This window comes from Desmodus rotundus, chromosome 3 (assembly GCF_022682495.2).
Source record: "Desmodus rotundus isolate HL8 chromosome 3, HLdesRot8A.1, whole genome shotgun sequence".
NCBI classification, from domain to species: domain Eukaryota; kingdom Metazoa; phylum Chordata; class Mammalia; order Chiroptera; family Phyllostomidae; genus Desmodus; species Desmodus rotundus.
In genome coordinates this window covers 5,348,204-5,373,865 of record NC_071389.1, presented here as the reverse complement: position 1 = coordinate 5,373,865, position 25,662 = coordinate 5,348,204, and the positions used below count along the sequence as shown (strand labels likewise).

General features: G+C 55.7%; 1 protein-coding gene across 4 annotated transcripts in view; it reads left to right on the top strand.

The window, feature by feature from the left end:
• Positions 1-25,662, top strand: part of CTNNBIP1 (catenin beta interacting protein 1) — a 42,135-nt gene that overhangs the window by 14,574 nt on the left and 1,899 nt on the right. For 3 of the 4 annotated variants that reach the window (XM_024554205.4, XM_045190504.3, XM_053920097.2), the window contains 3 exons: positions 5,929-6,013; positions 10,642-10,758; positions 11,338-11,428. In XM_024554205.4, coding sequence (XP_024409973.1) covers positions 10,663-10,758; positions 11,338-11,428 — 187 coding nt within the window. In that variant the 5' untranslated portion in view covers positions 5,929-6,013; positions 10,642-10,662. Of the gene's footprint in view, positions 1-5,928; positions 6,014-6,893; positions 7,634-7,817; positions 7,899-10,641; positions 10,759-11,337; positions 11,429-25,662 lie in introns of those variants that run through there. The other variant, XM_024554204.4, reaches the window with a different exon arrangement.

Below are 25,662 nucleotides of genomic sequence, written 5' to 3'. Positions count from 1 at the left end.
GAACCAGCTCAAGGAGGATCTGATTCTAATGCTTCCAGAACTTTCTGCAAAGGGCCTTCATCGGAGGGGTTCGCACCTGGAACAGGACGCACCACATTGCTGTGAAGGGGCAGGTTGAAACTCTTGAGGGTAATTTCAGGGCAGTTATTGAGAGTTCTGGAATCAGTCCTGGGCCAGCAGACCTGTGGTCAGAGTGGAGGAGGGCCCACCTATATTTGGGCTTCACAGCTGCTCCCCGCTTTCGGAGGGCCGGCCCTGGCTCGGGGTGGCGGTCGGGGCGGGTTGCAGACAGAACTCCCTGCACTTCCAGGGGCCATCGGAGAGCACTGCCGGCCCCTCTCACCACCACGCCTCACTCCCCAGTGGCTTTTTAATGTTTTCCCGACTTAATTTTGACTTCAAATCTACAGAAAGGTTAAAATAGTACAGCGAACACTCCTGTCTCCGCCTTTTACCTAGACTCCCCGTTAACATTTTGCCGTATTTGCTCGTGCATTCTGTCTCTAGCCACGTTCACACTCACACTCACACGCGCCTTTTTCCTGAACCATTTGAGAGTAAGTTGCAAGCATCGAGGCATTTTACCCTTAAATATGAGGCATTTTACCCTTAAATACTTCAGCCTGTATCTCTTAAGAACCAGGATATTTTCCAATATAATCACAATATAATCATACTCAACACATATAACATTGTTACAGCACTGTTCCCTAATCAATATTTCCTGTTAAATTTTCTGTAGTTGCCCAATAATGGCCCTTTTGACTCCTTCCCCTTTCCCGCCCCCTGGGTCCCATCAAGGACCGTTCACTGTATTTAGCTGATATGCTGCCTTATGTCATTTTGTGATTGGCAGTAGTTTGGGGCTCTGGTTTTCATTCTTTCTGTAAAGTGAATTTCCATTAAAAGAATTTTTTTAAGATTTTTTTTTTTTTTTTAGAGAGAGGGGAAGGGAGGAAGAAAGAGAGGGAGAGGAACACTGATGTGAGAGAATCATTGATCGGTTGCCTCTCTTACTTACGCACCCCGACGGGGGACTGATCCCGCAACCCGGGCATGTGCCCTGCCCGGGAATCAAACCGGTGACCTTTCACTTTGCGGGACAGTGCCCAACCAACTGAGCCACGCTGGTCAGGGAGGATTTTCATTTTAATTTCAATTAAAAAGCCTAGTGCATCTGTAAATTTCTGAGCCAGAAGGGGCTGATAGGATGGAGCAAGAGCGTGGATTTGAATCCAGGCTCTGTCACTTGTGAGCGCTGTGGCCTTGGACAGGTTATTTACCTTCCCAGAGCCTCAGTCGCCTGGTCTTTAAAATGGGAACAATTCTGACCCTGCAGGCTTGTTGTGAGGACAGCGTGCTGAACGTGACTGACGCTGTGCCCGGCCCTTAAAGAATGCTCAGTACCCACAGTGACCATCACTGCTCTGCCGCATTGCCTGGCCCCAGAGAGCGGGAAGGAGCTCTGGATCAGGTCTGAAGTGGGGTTGGCGACCTCAGAACAAATTCCTTTTCCCAAGCTCATCCCCCAAGAATGGTGCCACGTCCTGCAAACTCCCTGACTCACAGAGTCAGCATGAGACCTGCTTTGCTCGTGCTGCTGGCGCGTGGTTTGAGAATGCTGGGCCTGGCTCTGGGCTGAGGAGGCTGGATGTGGAATTTATTAATTAAGGCAGCTGCTCATGAGGCCCGAGAGTCCAGGAGGCTGCAGTTTAATTACTGAGAGCGGAACTTACAGAAATTCTCTCTGGTGCCCCAGTTTTGATGTCGCTAGGGGACCTGAGGTGCCGCCCCGAGTGGGCCTCCCAGCCAGAGCCGCAGATCAGGCCTCAGTCTTGCCTCCCTCTGCCCGGCTCTGCGCTCACTTCTATCCGTTCGGTTGTGTACTGGAGGGCAGGGTGAGAGCGCAAGCCCATTCAGGTTTGACTCCCGTGCCAGCCGCGGAGTAGGACCCGCTAGCTGGGCGGTCACCGGCACGTTATTCTCTGCACCTCCGTGTCCGTACCTGTGAAAGCTCGTAGCGATGTTAGTTGTGGGGACTGAACGGATTCACATAAGTGAGGGAGGGCTGGGAACAACCCTTTGCTGTTGGCCAGAATCATTGGCCTGGCCAATAAATAGAAAGCTAGACAATGTACCAGCTACTTCTTTACAGCGGCGGTCACAACCAGGAATGACTTTGCCCCTTAGTGGACACGTGACAACATCATGGAGACACGCTTCGTGGTGTCTGTGTCTGATCGTCCCAATTTGTAGAGAATTTTTATAAAAATGTATTTGAGCCAAACAGAGGAGGCCATGCTTGGAAGCAAGATCTCAACAGCCTGAGAAAAATGCGTCCTAGAATAACAGTCTGCAGTTTATTTTACGCTGTTGGAACTAAGGAGGGAACGCGAGGAGGATTGCTCGTGCTTGTAGGAGAAAGCAAGGTGGGGATCGGATTACAGGATAGTCCCCAGGTCCTGTGCTTTCCTGAGGGGTGTTTAACCTAGATGCACAGAAACAATGGACAGGGCCTGCCTGAGGCGAAGATAAACTGAAGAAGTTACATGCCTGTGGCTCAACTTCCCACTCTGAGCTGTCCACTTAGGAATTTATGGTCAGATCCTCCTGTGTGCTCATGCTCCTTAGAACCCCTTTTTCAGCCTCAGTTGTCACAACCAGGGGGGTGGTGCTACTGGCATCTACGTCACACACTGCTCAACAGCGGGAATACAGTCTGCCTCAGCAGGAAATCTGACTGTGCGAATATCAGAGTGCACTTACACGAACCTAGATGGTCTAGCCTACTAACCACCTGGGCCGCATGGTGTAGCCCATTGCTCTGGAGGGGAGGAAAAATAATTTTCCCTCTACCCTTCTGGGTTCTTGGCTGAGACATCAGCCATCTTTAACAAAAGACAGATTAACAAGAAAAAGCCCTGGCTGGTGTGGTCCAGTGGATTGACTGCCAGTCTGTGAACCAAGGGGTTGCTGGTCCGATCAGACACGTGACAACATCATGGAGACACGCTTTGTGGTGTCGTTGTTCGATTGAACAAACACATTCAATAACATGTATGTTTCCTGTATACGTGGGAGAGACCTAGGAAAACTGAGTAACTTACCAAATGGTGGTAGCCACCACCTAAAATACCGCCTTCAGCTGAAGACCAAAGAAGATGTTGGCAGTGGGGGCATCCGTCATGGGAGGTGACCAGGAGAAGCGCAGCAAACTGGGATAAGGTGGCCCTGTAGATTTCAGTCCTCTGCACTGATAAGAGTTTCAGGAGATAAAGTCATCCCCTCTTCCTGGTACAAATGGAGATTTCCCCTACAAATAACGGTAAATGTATTTTATAAAGAGTAACTTCAACTTCTACTTGGCTTTCAGAACTTCTCCCATATTTGCTGTTTCTTAAAATGAATCAGCCGAAAATAATCCTTATGCCAGATAGACATATTTGGGGGTGGCAGTCTTCCCCCTAGGGGAAGCTCCTAGGCTACAGACCTGTTGCTAGCATGTGACTGTGCTGAATACTGCAGGCATCTGTAACACCGTGGTGGTATTTGTGTGATTACAAGGGCTACAATGTCGCCTGGTGATAAGGAATTTTTCAGCTTCATTGTAATCTTATGGGACTGTGTCGTATCCAGGCCTGGTGTTGACCGCAACATGACTGTGTTAGGTAGGGCCCAGGGGTGCTGCCACATATCCTACCCAACAGATGGGCATCCAGTCCACAACGTCGGTAGTGCCAGAGGCTGAGAAACCGGGATTCGGGGCCGCATATAGAAAGCGTGGAGGTGAGGTCCTTGCCCCGCCCCCACCCCCCACCCCAGTAGCTCTTCACCCCTCATTATTCCTCTGAGTTAGTGGGGAGCTGATGGGTGAACTAGGAGAGGAGAAGGGAGGAAAGGAAGCTGGGCTATTTTAAACCTTTGAATTCTTATTGTTTGTTCCATTTTACCTCCATCCTGTAACAAAAACATCTTTTACTTACATCGTCTGTGTTGCCTTCTGATCTTACCACTAGTAATAGTAACGAGTATTTATTGAGAGCTCGCTGTGTGCCAGGCACTAAGCCTGGTGCTTTCTTTGTTCATTATCTTGTTTCATTTTCAGCCAGTCCTTGAGGCGGTGCCATTGTCACCCCCAATTTGTAGACCAAGAGACTGAGGCTTAGAGATTGGAGGGCTCTAAGTTGCCCGAAGTTTAACTCCTGGTCTTTCCCCTCGAGGGCTCCCTACCTCAGTTGATAGGAACGCCCACCTTCAGTTGCTCAGCCTGCACTCCTGGGAGTCGCCCTCACTCACCCCTCCTCTTGCCCTCCACACCTGGCTCACCTGTCCCCCTGATGTCCTGCCCACTCCGGGTCCCACTGCCTCTACCTGCCTTTTGCCTGAATTTCTGCCATGGCCTCCTCGCTTGTCTCCCCACTCCTGCTCTCACCCCCTCAGCTTTCGAGCCAGGGTGGCCCTGCTCCACCCTAAGTCAGACCAGGCCACAGTGGCTGCCCTTTCTCAGAGGTCAAGGTCGGGGTCTCACAGAGGCCTTCATGGCCTCCTGTTGCCCTCTCCCCAGCTCGCTTCCCTCCTGCTTCCTTCCCCTCAAAGTCATGAACAGAGTTCCTCTCTGCTCCTTGGAAGGGCCTGGGCCCTGTAGACGGCAGGAGGCTAACTGGCTGTCGTGGTGGGTGAAGAAGGTAAAGCCCCTCGGAAGTGGGAGGAGGTTGTCTCTTTTCATCTCGTTTTGAAGGAATGTGGGGACTTGGGTGGAGCCCTTGGTATTTGGGTGCTTTGATACCTAGAGGAATAAGAGCAATTAATCACTATAACCGTCTGTTCCCACAGAGGTAGTCTGAGCGGGGAGGGGTGGCAGTGGCGGGTGGTGGCTCATCCGTCCCAGGGCCATCACTAGTAGAAGGGATATGCGGAACAGACACCCAGAAGGCAGAACCGTGTCCACCTGTGGGGGGTGGCTTTTGAAATCTCACTTTTTATGGCAAACACTTTTTCCTCGGCCCCTTGGGTGAGAGAGCAGCCTTCTTTGAAGAAATTGTGGAAGACAGAGTGTTTCAAAGATCCCCTCGGTCCTGCACCTCCCTCAAAACAGGGTTCTCCTCAGGTATTACCCTCAGATCCCGCTGTCACGGCAAGGCTGAGAGCTGGGAGGCCACCTTTAAGCCAGGTGCTCTGCGGGCTGTGTGCCACAGCTGAGGGGGTGACCAGGCAGCAGCCGGGTCTGCCCGGGTCTCCTTGGTGACCACGCTTGCCTGCCCTGTGTCCCCCACCTATGGGCTCCCTCCAGCCATGCTTCCAGTAAATCAGCCTACAAAGGGCCTGAGCGGTGTGGTTGTGTGGGGGGAAGCAAAAGACAAGAAGACAGCATTCGGATTCCTGGAAAAGGTGTGTCTGGCACAAGCAGACGTGTGGCCAGGCTAGTGGGTTGCAGTTGTGTGTTGTATGTGTTAGTTTACGTTTACATACACCGAGCACAGACTGCATGCACGCCTGAGCGCAGAGGAGGTAGAGCGCCCAGGTACCTGCGCCTGGCTCCTGTTAGGTTTGGTGGGTGTGCCTGCTCGGGCTGGTGTGGGACTCACCCATCCGTTGTCCCTGAGTGACTCACTCCGCTCTGCACCGTCTCCCAACACAGCTCTCAGTTGGCCTCAGTGACTAACCCAAGGGGAGGGGGTGTGGGTGACCTGCCTTGGCCGGAAATGACAGGCGAGCACAGCTGCAGTCAGCACCTTGCCCCAGAGGTGTTGGTGCAGGTTTCCCGGGCTGGCCAGACACACAGGTATTTCTGGACTGCGGCAGAGCCCGTTGCCGTAGCGCCCGGCCCACGGTCCTGTATCTGTCAGCGCGGGGCGTGTGCTCCCGGTGGGACTCCACAGCTGTCGGCCTTCCTGGCTCCTCCCAGGACCGTGTTCTGTGTTTCCACAGGGCCGCACCTTCCTATTTCTCCCCGGCCTCAGCCTGCCCGTCACAGTTGAGCGCCTGTCTTCCTGAAGCTGGTTTCCAGAAGCAGGTAAGGACCCCAGGGGAAGGATGTCTGGCGACGTGGCCATAGATCAGAGTCGGGGAGGGGCCTTGGGTACAGGCTCACGGCTGACGGTGAGGTCAGTGCATCTCCATCGCCCCAGTAAAGCTCGCGTGTGCAGATGGGTGGGTTCCTGGACAAATGCAGAGGCGCTGCTGGTTGCTGCTGGTCTGTTAGGATGTGTGTGGCCTCTGGATTAACATTTTGTAGACGCTCTATGAATTGCACAGTTATACGGCATTGTATTTGTACACAGTGTAAACATTATACAAATGTAAATGTATGTTTTAGAATGTGAGCATTTAAAATGTGTCACATTGTAAAAATGGACAAAAGACACGTGTTGGGACCCATGGGGCAAATGTGGGTGGTGTGTCTACTGGACGCCCCGCTGCCCGGCTGGGCCTGAGATTACTCAGTGTTTTCCCAGCAGGTGTGTATTTCAACTTGTGTAAATGTGGGTGTTCAAACAGCATTAGCTTCACTTTATAAACAAAAGTGTGTGCAGGTGGCCGTGTTCGTGTATTCAGGGCCGCGCGTGCCTGTCAAAGGGGAGCCAACTTCCCACGCTGTTTGTCAGAACGGGTCTGCGGGCCGCGGCCGCGCTCAGCAGTGCTGCTTGCCCGGTCCCTCCGCTCTGCCTCCTGTTCTTCTGCGGTGAGATCGGCTGCTTCAGAGGGGCCCGTGCTCACAGAGGTTAGGTCCCCACAGAGACGGGCAGGGTGTCTCCCAGAGAACGCGGTGTGGCCTCTCAGGCCACGGGCCCCATTTGTTCCTTCAGGTCCGTCACGGTGGTTGTGAGCCCCTTCCTCACTGTCTGTTACCAGCCCGCCTTCCTCCGACGGAGATGCAGGCTCAGACCAGCAGGAGCGGGGGTGGGGGTGTGGGGGAGCATTTGTCCCAATCAGATGTAATTTTCTGGAATCGCCTCCACTGTAATCTACAGCATGATAAATAGCCTCAGGCCTCTGCCCTTGCTCGTCATGTGGATAGTTGATAACTGTCTGTTTCTTTCCGTTTTCTGTCCTTTAGCTCGTCTGTGCTGTTCCCTAGTTAGCTTCCAGAGTGTTATGTCTTAAGAGAGGCAGCCAGTTTGTCTCTGACTTGGGCAGTTTAACACAGATTTTTCTTTGGATTCAGAGTGGAAATGCCACCATGTTAGGTGACGGGACCCTATGGGGCTGGCTGGGGGACCCTCATTGAGAAGCATCGTTACCTTTGGCCCTAATGGCTGAGGACAGGATGCATAATCGGTGTGTCTGAATTAGTTGCAGTTTGGACTTAGGTAATTTAAACACGTTTTAACGGGGACAAGTTCTTGATCCCTACAGGGCAGAATAAGAATCCTCAGAGGAAGGTGATCTGATGCTTGTCCGAATTGTGATGAAAATTTAATAGCGTGTTTGCTTAGATAGGAGAAAATCCGAACGTACTTGAGCACCCTTGTAGCACACCAGCGACCGAAATGTCTGTCGTTTGGGTTATCGTGATTGATTCTCTTCATTTACTCATTTTCTTCCCTCTCACACCCTCGGTGCTGAGTCTGTGAAGTTTTGTAAACCAGCCATGAAGCTCTAGCCCACCCAGAACGGAGCGTGAGGGACAGAGGTGTGCTCACTGGCCACGTGCCGCCCCAGCCCCAGCCCAGCCCCAGCCCCAGCCCCAGCCCCAGCCCCAGCCCCAGCCCTGGGTGTGCCCTCTGCCGGGAGGCAGGGTGGAATCGGCTCATGTGGGAGCTGGAAGAACCCTAGAAGATCACCCTTTTTGGAAATAACAAGAATCTTCCCCGAAGCAAAAAGAAACAGATAAGCAGCAGCAGAGGCTGGGAAAGTGTGCCGACATGGGAGTGACCTGGCCCGAGAGACGCATTCAGGTACCCACAAAACCCTGTGAGCCGCCCCGCTTAGTAACAGGGCGTGAGAGTGAGAGGTTCCCGGGGACAGGGCGACGGTGGAAGACGATGGACGACACTGATCTGTTCGGGGCACCAGGGGTAAGATGTTGGACAGAGCAAAATTCTGGAAAATAGACCACGTGTGAAATGACTCATGGGTGTGCGTGCACACACATTCCTGTTGGCTCTGAGCCTGCTGGTCTGTTGGAGGAAGCCTGGCTGTCAGGGAAGCACAGTGAGGAAGGGGCTCCCAGCCTTTGTGAAGCCCGGCCCTTGAGCTCCTGGGATGTGTGGTGTCCAGGAGAGTTGGGCCCCTGAGTGAATGACTGGGACCTGGGACGGGGGTGGAGTTTGTGGCAGGAGGCCCCAATGAAGGCTTGTTGCAGCTTTGAGGGGTGCCCCCCACCACTGGCACACTGTTTCTTTAGTGTGTAGCGACATCTAGTGGCTGATCACTTGTCTTCCACACTGTCACTAGGAGAGGGCAATGGCCACAGGACAGAATTGGAAGATTTTACTCCTGGAAGCCCTAACTCCTGGTTTGGAGGCTTCACAGAGCCTTTCAGAAGTCCGTTGGAGAACACAATAGCCCACAGCACACACACCACTCGGGAGCGAGGGTCCTCAGGGAAAGCTCAGTCTGGCTCTGGAGGCCCGTTAGGCCCTTTGGTCTCTTTAACAGGATGACATTTGGCCCTAAATTGGTGTGGATGTCGTAGGGAGGAGGACCTTCGACACCACAGGCAGTATAGTCTCCGTACTGCATTCAGCCCGCGGGGCCGGGTCCCTCCAGCGCCTGCTAGGCATGGGGGCCCGGGCTGCAGGAGGGCAGGGGAAGCCGAGCACACAGGTGCCGGCCTTCCCGTCAGGCAGGAAAGAGACAACAGCAAGTGCTCCAATGTGGTGCTTTTGGGAAATTGGGACAAGACAGGGCTGTGTGACTGAGAGGGCCGGGGTGGCGGCAGCACTGCTGTGGCCTGGCTGCCGGGAGAGGCTTCCTGGGGAGGCGTCCTCGAGTGAGACGAAGGATGAGAAGGATCCAGTTCCCGACTCAGGGGACACTCGGTGCAAAGCCTGCTGGGAAAAGAGCTTCTCGGCATGTTCTAGAAACAGACGGGACCAGGAAGACAGAGTGGCAAGGGGAGGAGGGAGGAGGGGGAGGCAGGGCCACCTGTGTGGGCCTTGTGGGGCCCTGGTGAGACTGTGCGATACATTCGGGGGGTAGGTGAAGCCGGGAGTGGGGCCTGTGTCCTGGCCTTTTTTTAGAGACCCTTCTTGTGGGATGGTGGGGTGGGAGGCAGCGAGAAGGGGTCAGTGTGGGAAGCGCAGCCCCAGAACCGAGCTTTCCCACGCAGCTGTGCTAGGCAGTCAGGGTTGTCCCCTGCACTCCGCGCACCCGGCCCCGGGTGGCAGGGCTGCCTCTCGTCCAGGAGCAGTCCTGAGGCGCCTTCCCGCCCTTGCCTAGGTACCAGTTGTTAGTCAGACCCTTTTCAGCTCCCGGCGGAGGGGACAGGGGTAGACCGTAGACTAGGGAGCCTGGGGCTCTAGTGGCAGAAGGGAAGGCCCTGAAAGGGAACCATGTCACATCCGGCGTAGAGCTGCTACTTCAGCCCCAACTTGCTGGCTGTTGGCCTATCGTGTGGGCTTTTAGGGCCAGGGCCTCTGTTAGACCACAGGGACCGAGCAGTTGACGGGGGACCAAGCTGCTGGTCAGGGCTCTGGCGCGTTTCTGAGGCTGCACGGAGAGCCGCCCTCCCCAGGACAGCCACCCTGCCTGGGAGAGCCTGCTGGTCCAGGGCTTTCGGAACCCCGAGGGATGTGCGGTGTGAGGAGTGTTCTTGGCCCACCAGCCCAGTTCCCTCGGTCCTCGGAGCGCGTAGCTCCTTGGCACTGGGGCTGCTGAGGCTCCACCCCCACCAGCTGCTGCGTTATTTCTGACTCATCCAGGAGTTACAAATATGTAATCTAAATCCCTCCACGCCTGGCTTCCTCTCTGCAGCTCCTCCCTGAGGGGAAACCCTGGGACTTCTCTCCGGGGACCTTGCTGCAGGTGGGGTCCCCACTGCACCTGGACGCAGCTGCCGCCACAGGAGCCACCTTCTGACAGACAGGGTGGGCCTGGGGGGTGGTAGCAGGGAGCGTGGGTGGGCGCCTTGGCCCCACTGCCCTGGGCCCCCCTGTCCCCATCAAGGGACTCCTTGGAGCCCAGCCCAGGAGCCGGCCTCTTGAACTCGTCAGGAGCTTTGGCTGAGGGCGCTGCCTTGGGGTTTGGGGGCTGGGTGCTGATCTCACAGTTTCTCCAGCAAAGGCCCCAGCCAGCTGCCTCTGATCACACCACTTCTGCTCCTTGGGAGAGTTGTTTGCTTTGAAAATCTGGGACACTTTGGGGTCGTGTAGCACATCTCTTGTGGCTCGTAGCAGAAGCCTTGCTGCGGGGGTGGCCAGAAGGTAAAGCTGGCCAGCAGGCCGGGTCGGCTCTGTCTCCCTGGGCCTGGCAGCTCTTCGCACAGAGGGGGCGCCAGCGCCTGCTGTAGGTCCAGGGCTCAGTCTGGTTAGGGTGAGTGGGGGTGAGGGGAAGCAGGCACCTCACCCCCAGCTCTGGGCTCTCGGAAGCAAGACCCTGCAGCACGGTGGGCTGCCTGGCAGTCCCCCCAGCCTCGTGTCTCCATCTGCCATGTCTTGCCCTGACGCCCGCTTGCTCATGCCTGTCCTCGCTCCGCAGGATCCCAGAGCTGGCCAGGGGATGAACCGCGAGGGGGCTCCCGGGAAGAGTCCGGAGGAGATGTACATTCAGCAGAAGGTCCGGGTGCTGCTCATGCTGAGGAAGATGGGGTCAAACGTGAGTGCCTGTGGGGTGTCAAGCCACAGCCCCCAGGGAGGGTGCCCAGTGCGGGCAGAGCCGAGGCCGTAGCTGCCGCCCAGAGCAGCTGTGGTCGGGGAGGGGGATGCTGAGCCTGCAGTTTGGCTCAGTGGCTGGTTCACAGGGCACAGTCTGGTGTGTGAGTCCCAGGGGCACTGGGGGGGCAGTCTTCCTACCTCCGGGCCAGGGGGTGAGAGTTCTGACGCCTGACTTTCCCTCCCTCTGCTCCCAGCCAAGTCTCCTCTCCCAGGGCGGGTCAGCGGGGCACTGGGCAGGGCAGGCACCAGGAGGGCAGCAGAAGTGGAGGGGCATTTCCCCAAGCAGCACCTGCATCTGCCCGCTAGCCCTGTGCTGCCCACGAGTCCAGGCTCGGGTCTGCTCTGAGTGGCAAGGCCCCGTGGGCTGTTTCCGGGGTGGAAGGGGTGCTCGCTCTGTGACCAAGGGATCAAATCTCCAGGGAGCAGAGGAGGAGGTGCCTCTTGGGGATCGAGCAGGCCTTGGCAGGTGCCTTCAGAAGTGATGGTCTGCCCCTCACCTGCAGCTCTCTTGCCCTTGCAGCTGACAGCCAGTGAGGAGGAGTTCCTGCGCACCTACGCTGGGGTCGTCAACAGCCAGCTCAGCCAGCTGCCACAGCACTCCATCGACCAGGGTGAGTCGATGGCCCAGGGGCCAGCCACACCCTTCCTGGGAGCAGGCTGCAGCCCTCCTAGATAGGGATCTGTGAGAGACAAGGAGGGGCCACAGCCCCCTCCCACCCTTGGAGTTTAGCCCTAGGCAGTGGTTGCATCAAGCCAAGGGGCCCTGGGAGCCTCCTGCCTGGTCTCAGGCTGGTGGGATCCCTCTCTAGGCCTGGGTGAGGCAAGAAATGGAGGTGTCTGGAGGCCTTGCCCAGAGTGGAGGCCCTCTGTGTGCCCTTGGGAGTTTTTCTTTTTTGGGTGTCCTCACCCAATCACAGTAGTGGTAGTGGGTGGCATTTGTGTATATTATCGAGTGCATGTGCTAAGTGCTCGGTACATTTCATTTAATTGTAGGTAGCCTCTATTTGTATTACTTGCACTAAACCAGCAAGGAAACTGGGGATCAGATTCAACAAGTTACTTCCCTTAGTCATGCAGCCAGTTACCAGGGGTGCAGGGTGCAGACCTGCAGCCTGATTCTGGACCTGGGTCTTGGGCTTGTCACTGTCTGCTTTGGAGCGGCTGAGGCTGCTGGGGATCCTCCTTTCTGGAAGGCTTATCCTGACCCTTTAGCCCAGTTTCCTGACCAGCATCTTCTAGTTACTTTCTTTCTTTCTTATTGCGCTTAGTTTGAATCATTGGCTGTGAAATAGTGTGGGCACATCCTCTGGGCAGGGGCTCCATAGGCAGAGTGCTGCGGGTGCCTGTGTCCCTCCTTGAGGCCAAGGGAAAGAGCAGGTCTGCCACACGGGGCTGCTTGTCTTGAAGTTGCCCTTGTTCCCCTGGATGTCACAGGGCTCTGCCCTGGCGCAGGGCCCAGTTCCCAAGCTCTGACGCTGGGTGTGACCGGGCCTGTGCACCTAACTCAGCAGAAATGTACAGGACGTCCCAGCAGCTCAACAGCCGCTCGCCGTGGGGCGGCCTGTTCCGTGCCGGCTGCACTGTGGGCGGAGCTGGGAAGGAGACAGGGGTGTGCAGTCGGCCCCTGCCCCCTCCTGGCATGTTTTCTGGGAGCACACTTTTCTCCCAGGGTGACCTGGGTTTCTAGCCTAGGCCCCTCTCCCCGGCTGCTGAACCATCTCTACCTGAAACCCTCACGGTTCTGAGTCCCTGGGGCCTCACCTGTCCTCCCACCCTGGTCTGGGGTCACTGAGTTAACCTGAATTTAAGCTGGGGGTGGGGTAAGAATGCCTCTAATAGAATGCTCTTAATGGGAAAACCAAGATAAGCTGTACAGCCATATGTCAGCATAGAAAACAGTACAGATGCCCCTCCCCCCACACTCACGCGTGTGTGTACAGAAAAAAAAGCTGAAGGAAAATACACAGACTGTTCATAGAAAATTTTGATAGAGGGTAAAACTATATAAGGGACTTCCACTTTCCAAGTCACACGTTTTTGTAAAACCAATTTTTTTACATTGCATGCCCATTTCTTTTGTAATAAGAGAAGTTTTAAAAAGTATTTTTACGAGAACTCTTAATCTTGGTCAGCTAAAGCAACAATTGAGAATAAAAATGAGCTCTTCCCAGTGTTTAAGGAGGGCACAGTGACCTCACCTGGCCTGAAACTGCTGAGCAGTCAGGAGTGAGTCACAGCTGTATGGGTGGGACCGTCTGGGACCTTCTGAGTGCGGGGCGTCCCCAGGACAGCCGGGCTGGCCTCACACACACCTCTCTCCGGGAAGCAGGCTTCTGGCACTGACCGTGGAGCCTGGGGAGCTCCCGTGGGGAGGCTGGTGGCAGGTGCGGTTCCGCTGCCAGGTGCCCTGCAGGCTGCCCCTCACCTGCACGGTCACCTCACAGGAAGGCATGCTCTGCAGAAAGCCCCACGAATTCCTGTGGACCCTGAGCTGGAGGGGGTGGGCGGCTGAGCCTGGAAGAGCTTCATGTGCATGCTGTTATTCTTTGTGGGCCCAAAGGTGCCACAAACAACAAACACACAAGAACAACCAAAGAGCAGCCGGTCCAGTCTCTCCCTCGATGCAGGTAAAAGCCCAAGGGCAGAACCTCACGTTTCTGTCCACACCAAGTGACTGTCAGCTAAAATCCTAGACTGCCTACCTTCTCCGTTGGCAGAGCTGACCTCAGCTGATGCCACGGGGCATGCTGCTGTCAGAGGCTCCAGTGCCTCCCAGGTGGCAAGTGCAGGGGACGCCAGCGTGAAAGACCCCCAAAGACCTGGGAGCAGACGCCTGGTGTGAGTGCCTCCTGCCACAAGGTGGTGCTGTCTCTCAGCATATGCCCACACTCCCTCCTGGGTGCTTGCAACCTATTACTCTTCCAGCTCCCTTCCGCAGGGGGCCTGAGGCCACCCACCAGTGGATCAGTACTTGATCTTGAGGACCCGCCCACAACCTCCAGACCTGCACACACAGCTTCCTCTCTGGGGTATCCCTCGCCCACTGCTATCTGACCCCTCACCCTGCACCCAGTTCTCCCTGCCTCCTTCATTCCCATTCTACCCTGGGTGAACTTGTGTCCAGAATCTGCTGGGTCCAGGCAGGTGCTGGAGACTCTGGTGCGTGGGCCTGCCCCCGAGGGGCTCACTAAATGGTTCCAGCAGAGGGCCCCAGCGGCACCCCAGTACTGAACTGAACGGTGAGCGCGTCTGGCCTCTGCTGGTGTGAGACCACCTACAACAGCCTCCTTCCAGAACCCTGCTTTTTGTCCCTTGTCTTGCATGATGCACACATCTTTCTCTCTCTCTCTCTCTCTCTCTCTCTCTCTGCCCCTCTCCTAAACTTCCACCTCTCTCTGCTCATCCCCGCTGTGAGCAGCCTCTTTCCCCTCATCATGCTGGTCTCCACCGCTTTGGTCCTCTCAACGCTCAGTCTCATACGCTCCCTCTGGGAGCTCAGCTGCTCAGGGACTTCAACAGATATGCACTTGCAGCCCAGCCCCCACCGCTGACCCCAGAGCTCCAGCGCTGTGACCTTCTCACACCAACGTCCTGCACTCAGCAGCCCCAGGGTTGCAAACTTCCTCGCCTGCATCCTCTGCTGTGATGCACGTGCCACCCACATACCCCGTGTCCTCTCTTCCCCAAGTATCTAGTTAGTACCTAGTTAGTGCCGAGCCCTTTGATCCTCCCCCTAAGGCTCCTGAGATCTGCTTTGTCTTCTATTGCGGTGGGAACCCCCACCTCGGTCTGGGCCTGGGTTGGTTCTTGTCTTGATTGCTGCAAACAGCTGCACACTGGCACCTTGACTTCTTACCTGCCCCCACAGCGCACTGTCCACCCATAGCCAGGGGGACTTTCAAAGGTCACATCCGCAGGTCTCTTCCCGACTCAAACCCTTTCAGTGGCTCTCTTCTGCTTCAGTATAAAATCCAGCCCCCTTAGCGGGACGAGCAAGACCCCCTGCCCACCTGCAACACCACCACCTCAAGCACCATAAACAGCCACAGTGAATGGCTTTTAGCTCCTGCCTCAGGCCATGCGTGTTCACACCTTTCTGCCTCTGCATTGGACCCCCTCCCCCTCCCTCCCCTGCCTCCCACAGGCCAGGCGCTCCTATAATTTCCATCACACATGTTCCTCGGCTGTGCTGCTCCCACACTGTCTCCTGTTCTATCTCCTGACCAGCTCTGAGCTTGAGCTTGGGACTGCGGCTTTCCTCCTTGTATTTGCGGGGCCCAGAAAGGCAGAACCGCGGAGCCAAGCCTCTGAGCCTTCTCCGCTGGCGCCTGAGGGTGGCCAGGCAGAACCGACTCCGACCCGAAGGAAATCGGTACTTCTCCAGGAAGGGCGCCTTGCCGAGAAGGCCTGGCCACAGCTTCCAAAGGTGGTGGGACGGGATGTTCATCCCTGCCTGTCACCAGAGCTCCCCTCCCCATCACACAAATTGACCCTTTGTCCCGGCCCTAAAGTAAGGCACAGTCAGTGGAGAAAACCAGGGAAGGAGAAACCGCTGAGAAGCTTCAAGCACTGGATCCTAGCAACTAACTGTACTCTCTGTTACCTTTTGTTAGACTTCCTGTCCGCCTTTTAAAACCACGTATCTAGTTCCTTCCATCATAAAGTCGGGACTATATACTATAAACATTTTACTACCCATTTTAACATCCGTGTTTTTTACTTAGGATAATTTTACAACGTTCTTAAACAGTTTTCAAGAAAACATTTTAGCAATTGTAGAATATGCAGCCGTATGGCTCTGCCGTATATATTTTTTACCAACCCTTTATTATTCCACATTTGTTTCTCATTTTTGCTATTAATCATAATAACAGCAAACGTTTGTTGAGGTCCTCCTCTGAGTCCAGTTTCTTGTCAAGCGTTTTCCTGGTGGATCCTCGCGCTAGGCCTGTGAGGCAGGCGCTGTCACCAGCCCAGTTCAGGATGAGACGACCGGCCGGAGAGGTTAAGTGATGCGCTGAAAGCCCCAGAGCCCGTCAGTGTGGGGCCCAGGTGGGCCTCCCGTTGACGCCCTGTATGTAAATCTTCATTTGCTTTAAGATAAACTCTAGGAGTAGGCCATATGCTTTTTTTTTTTTTTTAAGATTTTATTTATTTATTTATAGAGAGAAGGGAAGGGAAGGAGAAGGAGAGGAAGAGAAATATCAATGTGTGGTTGCCTCTCACATACCCGCTACTGGGGACCTGGCCTGCAACCCAGGCATGTGCCCCGACCGGGATTCGAACCGGTGACCCTTTGGTTCGCAGGCCTGAGCTCAATCCACTGAGCCACACCAGCCAGGGTGGCCATATGCATTTTTAAGCAAAGCAGTGCTTTACCTGACTGACAGGTGTGATTTAGGCAGTTAATGTGGAATTTTAGGAGGGCACAGAGAAAATTTGGAAGAGTTTACTACTGTTGCTGTTTTGGGCCCTGCAGCGCCTTCAAAGGTGCTGGTTCTCCGAGAGCACCAGTCTCCTCCTGCCCCAGCACTGCACAGGGGACAGGGCACCCAGCAAGTGCCAATCCCAGGTCCCCACTGCTCTTCCCAGAGGCCCTCCCTATGGCCAGTCACCTGCAGAACTGTCATCCTTGTGCAGTGCTTTGCATAGGCCCTTGTCCGGGTGTTCCGGGGCCATAAGGGACCCCATCTAGACATGGCCCGTTTTGCTAAGGAAGCTCTTGTCCCTTCTGTTCCCCTCTCCTTGGCCTGGGAGCTGTATTACTGGCTCAGTGGCTCCACCCGCCTGTTCCGGCCTCTCCCTGATCACACTTTTCTGTAGGAGACTTTCCAGGGAAGGTCCCCAGCCTGGAGCCAGCTGGGTTCTCTCAGGGCTCTGCTGGCTTTGCCCCTTGGAAGCCAAAGCTGCTGGCTTAGGGAGGGCATGCTGCCAGAGAGCCTAAAATAGGTCCTTCGGTCTCGGGGTTATGCTGGAACCTTGGTAAAGTAGCTGTAGCCTCGGGCAAAGCAGCAGGGAGCCAGCAGCTCACAGGGAGTGGCCCACCCATGGCACTTCACAGCTGATGGCCTCACTTGACCCTCTCAGCGGCTCTCCACAGAGGTGCTGGCACCATCCTCTCCATTTTACAGCCAGCGTGGTTCCTGGAATCCTCTCGAACACCCTTCTGTCCTCTCACTCCCTCCATGCAGCCCTCCCTGGCCTCTTTCGGGCCCTCACAGCCCCTCCTCTTGCTCCTGAGCTGTGTCCCCAACCATACGTTATGTCAGGACCCCCGTGGGGCCAGGGTCTGTGCCGTGTCCTGCTTCGGGCACAGAGCGGGGATTTGCTGGACCCGTGCGTGGGCCCAGGCTTCTCCCAGAGGCCCCCGTGATGACAAACTGGGCCGGAATGGTGGTCAGGCCCTGGGAGAATTCCACTCTGGGATGGGAAGCTCATCTTCTTTAACTTAATCAACACTTAACATGAGAATTACCTGTAACCTAAAAACTTAAAAACTGAACCAAAAAATTCACATATACATTGAATCCAACTGAAAAATCAACCAGGAAGACTTGGTATGTGATAACTTGAATTACAAATAAATAAATAAATAAAACCCAGAGAGGGGAAGGAATGTGCTGAAGCGCAGGCCAGTTGCTCAGCTCCGCGACTGGTTCCGGCCCGGGAAGGGCTGCTTTGACCCTCCCTGGCCACTGTTAGGGGTCCTTGTTCAGGACTGAGAACAGAGGCCTCCGAGCCCCTGTGCCACCTCCAGACGCCCTGTGAGAGGCCGCCCCCTGCCTTGGACAAGAGCGCCAAGGGACCCGTCTCCCGACGATGGGACACTTCCGCTCACGTTAGCCCCCGGATCTGTGCGCCAGGCATGGTGCCAGGTGATGGCCCCGCGCTGGAGCTGTCGGTGCAGCAGGGTGGACACAAGGACAGACGTGTAGAGAACTTTGGACACACAGGTCCCAGGAGGACTGATGGATCCTGAGAGAAGGGAAACTGACCCGGGAACCCACGAGAAGATGTGCTGTTTGCCTGGGCTGGGAGGATGCGTGGGGATGTGGACGTGGGAAACCTGGGGTGGGGGGCCGTCCCAGGCCGAGGGGGCCCCTGGGGCTTGCCCAGCCTGTGCCAGTGTTGAGTGTCTATGTGTTCCCCTGGTGTGGCAGTCGCCGGGTGGGTGGTAAGTGGTTGGAAAGGCAAATGGGCTCAGGATGCAGTTCATTGTGAAGACTGCAAGGGGTCACCATGGGCCTGAAGGGGGAGAGAGCCAGGCCAGTCGTCATCCACTAAGGGTGCGCTCTGGGGAGAGGTCATGGGCCAGAGGGTAAGGCAGGGAGACAGCTGGAAGGTCACACTGATGTCACATGCAAAAGGATGCACATGCATCTCAGAGGTGAGTCACTTAGGACAGAGAACCTGCAGGTGGGTGGACAGGTGGGGATGGGATTTGAGACCAGGCTCCTAGTGGATGAGGCAGGAAGGGAAGCTCTAAGGGGGAGGAGCATGTGGGCGTCCACGAAGGGGTGGGAGCACGGTCAGAGCATGGGTTCGAGGTGGGAGGAGACAGGACTGGGTGTGGTTGTTGGTAAGACATGGAGTGGGGGAGGGTGTCACCCAATGGAAGGAGGCAGAGGGAGCTCAGTGAGCACAGCGCCGAGGACAGCAGGAGGACGCCAGGGAGCCCTGGGAAGACAGGAGGGTCGGCAAGGTCACCGTCAGGGCTCCCTGGCTTGTACTGAAGAGATCTGTGGTGACTTTTCTCAAAACAGTTTCTGGGGATCCCGGCGGGAAGCCAGGTTGCCGGGGGCTGAGCAGTGAGTGAGACGCGAGGAAGCGGGAGCAGGACAGGCGTCCCTTTCAGAACGCTGGCCGGGAAGGGACAGCAGCTCGGGGGTGGGGAGGGGCGGTCGAGGGATGGTTGGCAGCATCAAGTTCTCAGGGTGTGGGCTGCAGATGACCACTCTGGAGTCACCGAGGGCACTTGTCACACATGCAGACTCCCCGGCCCCACCTCAGTCCCATGGAGTCAGACAGACAGCCTGGGAATCTTTAGATTTGAAAGAACCCGCAGGTGGTTCTGATGCCTGCTAGAGTTTGGGAACGTGCCAGGACTCTGAAGACCTGGTCACCCCTGACCCCTAGAGGGATCCACCCATGCCCCCCAGATTCTGTCCCTTTCCCGCATAGCCAAGCTCTGGTCTAGGAGAACTTAATTTTGGGAGACCAAAGAATGAGAGTGCGGAGAACGGGCATCACGCTCACCTGGTAAGACAGACCTTAGGGGTAGGTGGTGTGTGTTGGGCTCAGGGTATAGGGGGTAGGAGGGGGCGATATGGGTTTGGGGGAGCAGGTCTGGGACTAGAGAAGGTGGGTTTTGGGAGCAGGTCTGGACTAGAGAAGACCAGATGTGGTAGCACCTGAGTTGTGACCCCACAAGATGCTGTTTGCGATGCTTTGTGCTGCAGGCATTGCCCTCGGTGCTGAGACTCATCGTGTTTTGCAGATGGAGAAACAGAGGCGGGTGGGCGAGTGGGCGGGACCCCGCCCCGCACCCCACACTAGGTGTGGTCAGGCCCAGAGTCGGGCTTGGGGTACCAGCATCCACAGAGGCAGCCCAAGTCCAGGGAGGGCCTTCAGTGGCTGGTCAGGAGGCCCCACAGCCTGCTGGGAGCTGGCTCCATGCTCCGAGTGCCTCGCCTTCCGGCAGCCTGGGTGCCTGGTGATGGTTGTCAGCTGGGAGGCCAGTAGGTGCCACCAAGCCTGGAGGCCTGTTTGGCTGTGAAGGCCTTGGTGGATCAGGGCTGCTGTCCCCGTGGCAACCAGTGTCTTGCTGTCTCTGGGTAAATCCATCCCCCCGGGGAACTTTGGGCATCGGAGCTGAGACGTGTAGAACCCCAAGCTCATAGGCTGTGGCTGCTAAAAGCAGTGATGCCACCCAGTGCTCAGCGTTTGTCTGGGAGGATGCCTAGTCCAGGGTGGCGCCCAAGCCTCATCTCCAGGGAAGTGTTCCCCCTTGGCGCAGTGTCTGCGACCTGCTTTTCCAGGGGCCCTGCTGCCTGGCTCACCTCCCCAGAGCTGGTAGCTGAGTCGCTGCAGTTTTCTATAGCCAGGTAGCAGACTAGCTGGTATAGCCAATGAGAGTGACCATGACAATGAGGTCATTGGGTGAAGAGGTGCCACCACCAGAAATCACATGGTCAAAGAAGGGGACAGGTGTCGGGAGTGTGTGGCCGTGTTTCCTCTCCAGCCTCGGCTATGGGCATGGAGGGTGTCTGGGCCTGGAAACCAGGTTTCCTAGATGGCTTTGGGCACTTAGCCAGAGCTAACACCCTTCGCTGTCCCCCACCTCCAGTGCTGTGGGATTTTGGAGGCTGGGGTTTCAGGGTTGTATTTCTGAGTTTCTCGCCCCAGTGGTTTATACTCCTTGGGAAGGTATTAGGCCCCTTGAGAGAGCAGGTCAGGGGATCCCTGCCCCAGCATGTCTGGCCCTGGAGTAGTTCTGGGAAGTCCTGCCCAGCGAGGGGTGTGGGGGTTTCAGGGAGCCTCTTGTCCCCAGAGCACATGGTTGTGGGGGGCTGGGCTTAGAGGAGCCCATGGCTCCAGATTGGATGACGTGGGTGCCCCCTGCCCGTGGCAGGTGCTGCTTCTGGGAGTAACCCCTTATCTGCGGGCGAGGGTGCGGGGCTCCACGAGGCTTTCCGGCCTGGTCTGAGAAACAGACTGTGAGCACCCTAACTCCACTCCTCCCCCTCAGCGCTGCGGCTGCCTCCCTGTCCCTCTTTCTGTTCTTTTTCACCCACCATCACTGACCCAGCTATAACCATGCGGCCGATAAAAGTATGTCTGACAGTTCTGGAAACAGATTGAGGTGCCTAGTGACGAAAAGACCTTTTTGGAAAGACATTAACTTAGAGCCTCAAATGTCGAGAGTGACTGTGTAGATGCTGGGGGTCGCGTCTCATGCCTTGGGGACTTTCTCCAAACCACGCTGCTCCCTGCGCCCCAGCACCCCCGAGTGAGCTGGGCTCCCTGGTGGCGACGTGGAGGTTCCCTCCGGGCAGCCAGGACGTGGGCCCGGCCGGGGTGGTGCTGCTGTGTGCGGCCTGTGCTGGGCTTCCCGTGCTGCTGTTGTGAATTCATCCGGAGCTTGCACACGGACCACTGACCCCATTGTCTGTCTCCCGCCCCCGGCTGGGGGCCAGCTTCCCTTTTTTAAGCTCCTGCATATTTGTCATTTTTCCCTCCGAGGTCACTTGACTGGACTCTAAAAGGGGCAAAGCTGGTGTTGGGCGTGGGCTGGGACGGCCCGCAGGGGCCCCTGCCTCTGCTAGGAGCTGCACCCTCGCCAGCTCCTCGGCCCTGCTTTCCACAGCAGGCGAGCCTGGGACCAGGGAGGTGTCTGGCAGGCAGTAGGCGTGGGGACCAGGACAGGCGTCTGGAGGCGGGGCTGCTCCCAGGGTGGCCTTCTGGGTTCCATGTTGAGTGTTCTCCAAGGCACCCCAGGGCTGCCCCGATGTTGTGTTTTCTCAGTCCCGGTCTTGGTTCTCCTCTGACGGGGGTGGATGGATTTCTCTGGCAGGAGGCCCGAGCAGCCACAGCTCGGGGCGACTGGAAATCAGTCGCTCCCCCTCCTAAGGGAGTGGCTGTGCAGGCTGGACTCGGGTCTGTGTCCGGCCCCGAGGCACCGAGCTGCTTTTTCTTGCTGAGCTTACAGGCTCTGCACCCGTGCAACAACAGAGTCCTGCCTCCCCGGGGACTTTCCCCGGTGCTGTGAATATGTGAGCAGGTGAGATGGAGCCCTGATCCTATGGAACGTTCTTTCCAGTGGAGAAACAAAGGTCACGTCAACATGGCACTCCGGGGTCCTGCTGAGCACGCTGAGGCTGGCTGCGGTGGCCTGGCTGACACGCGGCACCGTTTCGGCAGTGGTGGTCGGGGTGGAGGGGCCTCCAGGGATGGTGTGCAGAGACTGGCGTGAAGGACAAGAGCTGTGAGATAGACTCGGGAAGAGCGTTGAGGCAAAGGAAGCCGCAAGTGCAAAGGCCCTGAGGTGCAAGTCCTTGTGCCTGGGGGCGGGCCAGGAGCCCCTGTGGCGGGAGCACAGGGGGGGCGGGGTGTGTGGCAGGCAACCCAGAGGCACCCAGAGGCCAGATGCCGTTGAGCCCTGCAGGCCCCGGTGTGTAGAGCTGGAGTTTACTCTGAACGGAATGAGACATCTTGAGACAAGATGCCTTTGGAGAGTTTTGAGCAAAGGAATGGCAAGTCTGACCTGTGTTTTTAAGAACTTGCTTCTGACTGCTGTGTGGAAGATGGACTGTCGGGGCCAGCGCGAGAAGTCCAGGGACAGGGGGCTCAGGAAGCTAGTGAGGGGTGGTGGCCCGGACTGGGGCGGTGGTAGGGGAGATGGTGATGACACGTTCAGGATCTATTTTACAGGTAGAGTCAGGAGGATTTGCTGATGTGTTGTACGTGGAGGGGGTGGGAGTGGGGCGATCAGGAAGACCCCAGGGTTTCTGGCCTGAGTGAGGACGAGAGAAGGGAGGTGCGGTCAGCTGAGGCGGGAAGGCTGTGGGTGGGGCAGGCTCAGGAGCTGGCCACTTGCCATTTCCACCAGCAATGAAGGAGGGTTCCAATCTCTCCATGTCCTCGCTAATGTTACCGTCTCTCTGTTTGCTTCCCGCCACCCTAGTGGGTGTGAAGTGGGGTCTCATGTGGGTTTTTTTGTCTCGCATTTCCATGGTGACGAATGATGTTGAGCATCCTTTCGTGTGCTTGTTGACCACTCACATATCTTCTTTGGAGGAATGTCTACTCAGGTTCTTTGCTCATTTTCAAAATTCGGTTGTTTCACTGTTTATAATTATTGAGTTTTTATTTAAAATTTCAGACACCTGTCCCTCACCAGAGGTGCGCATTGCACACATCTCCTCCCGTTCCGTGGGTCGCCTTTCCACTCTTTTTATAGTTCCCTTTAAAGCACAAAAAGTTTCCAACTTGGATAAAGCCCAAATTGTCTGTTTTTTTATTTTATTACTTGTGCTTTGAGTGTCCTATCTCAGAAGCTCCTTCCTGACCCCAGGTTGTGGGGATTCGCTCCTGCGTTTTCTCCAAGGGCGTTGTAACACCAGCTCGTGTATTTACGTCATTGGGCCATTTTCAGTTAACTTTTTAATATGGTGCGAGTTAGGGGTCCGGTTTCATCCTATACATGTGAGTATCTGGTTGTCCCAATACCATTTGTCCACTTCTTTCCCCCGAGTCACCAGGGCACCCTTGTCAAAACTTGATCGGCGTGAACAGGAGGGGTCGTTTCTGAACTCTCCATTCTGTTCCATCCATCTACACGTCTGTCCTCACGCCATGCCCCTTGGTCTTGTTTCCCGTAGCTTCATAGTAAGTTTTCTAAAGGTTTTGTTTAGTTTTAGAGATAGGGGAAGAGGGGGAGTGAGAGAGGGAGGGAAACATCAACCAACTGCCTCTCACATGTGCCCCCAACTGGGGACCCGGCCTGCAATCCAGGCATGTGCCCCAAGTGGGAATCAACCAGCGACCTTTGGGTTTGCAGGGCGACGCCCAGTCCACTGAGCCACACCAGTCAGGGCTTTGCAGTACGTTTTGAACCCCGAAATTGTGAATCCAACTTTGTCCTTTCTCATGGTTATTTTGGCAATTCTGGATCCTAGTGTCTCCATATGAATTTTGGGAACAGCTTGTCAATTTTTGGAAAAAAAAAAGGTAGCTGAGATTTTGATAGAGATTGTTTTGAATTTTTTTCAGTGATGTTTTGAACAATGATGTTTTATATATTTTAGAGTACAAATGTTGTACTTCATTTGTTAAATTTACTTCTACTAAATTTATTTATTTTTGGTGCTATTGTAAGTGAAATTGCTTTTTTAAGTTTATTTTCAGATTGCTCATTGGTAGTGTATAGAAATGCAAATACTTTTTGTATATCGACCCTCTACCATGTAACTTTAACTTGTGTATTAGTTCTGATCGTTTTGTAGTGGGTTCCCTAGGATTTTCCATGTTTGAGATCCGGGTCATCGACAAACGTAGCTTTACTCCTTCCTGTCCAATTTGCGTGCCGTTTGTTTCTGTTTCTTGCCGGATTGCCCTGCGTAGAACCGTCAGCACGATGTTGACCGGAAATGTGAGAGCGCAGACACCCTCCTCTTCTTCCTAACCTCCGCGGGGAAGCGCGCCCAGTCTCTCCTCATTGAGTATGATAACAGCTGTGGGTGTCTAGTGAATGACCTTCTCCAGACTGAGGGAGTTCCTTCCATTCCTGGTGGATTGGAGGTTTTTACCATGGAGAGAGGTGTTGAATTTTGTCGGATGTGTTTTCTGTGTCTTTTCAGATGATATATGGTTTTTGTCCTTTTTTCTATTCATTAATTGACTTTCTGATGTTAAACCAACCTTGCATTCCTGGGATACATCTCGTTGGTCAGAGCATGTAATTATTTCTATGTGTTGCTTTTTCTAGTTTGCTATATTTTTGTCTGTATTTTTGCATGTCATGGGTACCATGAGCATCTATATTCCTAAGAGATGCTGGTCTGTGGTTTTGCCTCTTGTGATGTGTTTGTCAGGTTCCGGCTACTTTTGTCTTTTGCTGTGTTAGCGAGCACGGGCAGGAGAGATGGACGGGCCAGCCTCCCCCTCCTGCACTCACCCACGTCTGGTGGGACAGACGAGCAGAAGCTCTGCACCGAGTCCAGACAGTGTGCCAGGAGGACCCCTGGGTGCGCCCGGCCTCCCTGTGAAATGGGAGAGGAAACCTAGCCGGCCGCCTGGAGGCGAGGGCTGGGCCTGCTGGCCTCTGAAGGAGGAGGAGGGACTGTGGTGGCCATCCTCTGAGGTCCTGCCTGGCTCTCAGTCCCAGCAGCTTGACTTATGGCGACTAACAGAGCAGCTCAGCCCCCGGGAGGTAACTGGCCCAGATGCCTTGGAGAAAAGGAGAGGGAAGGGTGTTCTGGCCTAGAGGCCTGCTGGGTTCATGGCCAGGCACATGGGGAAGGGTGGGTGTCGGCTGCCGGTGGTGAGGCTAGGTCGGAGAATGCTCTCGAACAGCCTCCCCGTTCTTGGGCCCCGAAGGAAAGCAGATCCCTGTGTTGAGGCCTGGAAATCAGCAGGGCCCTTTAGGGACAGAACAGGGTCCAGAATGGGCAGCAGCTCTGCAGGCTCTTTCCACATGCGGCTCCCACAGCAGAGTGGGCGGCTCTATAAATGAGAGCTGTGGATTCCCAGCCTTCCCCACCCCAGCCGGGGATGGAGCCACCAGCTGGCACCGTGGCATAGGCGAGACTCTAGCAAGTCCTCTGCTTTAGGTGTCTTGTTAAATGGTCACCGAACTCCCCGGGTGACCTTGAGGCGGTTACTGCCTTCCCCAACTCTCAGAGTGTGGCCTGGATGCACACACTGGGCAGCTGTGGGGTGGGAGCCCTGGCCCTGGGTCTGGGCTCCTCCAAGAAGCCAGGGGCCCTCCCCTCTGCCGACTCTCGGTTCCCTCCTGGGGCCACCAGTGCCCTTTCTGTGACTACAGCTCAGGACAGAGGCCCAAGTCCCTGGGAGAAAGCCCCTGAGACAGGCCAGGAAAGAAGCGAGGGGGCTGGCACCGCTCATTGCAGCCCAGGAGTCTCGTGCTGACAGCTCCCCTGTCATGGTCTCCCTCCCGCCCCCCTACTGGTTGGCGAGCTGGGGAGGTGGCACCGGGGAAAAGTTGGCATCTGTTGGGTAACCGGCTCAGCTGCCATGCAGGGTATGATGTAATCCTGGATGCGGTGGTTGCTAGGAAAATTCTGCCTGCAGTGATATTGCGTGGTCCTGGGACTGAGGGACTGAG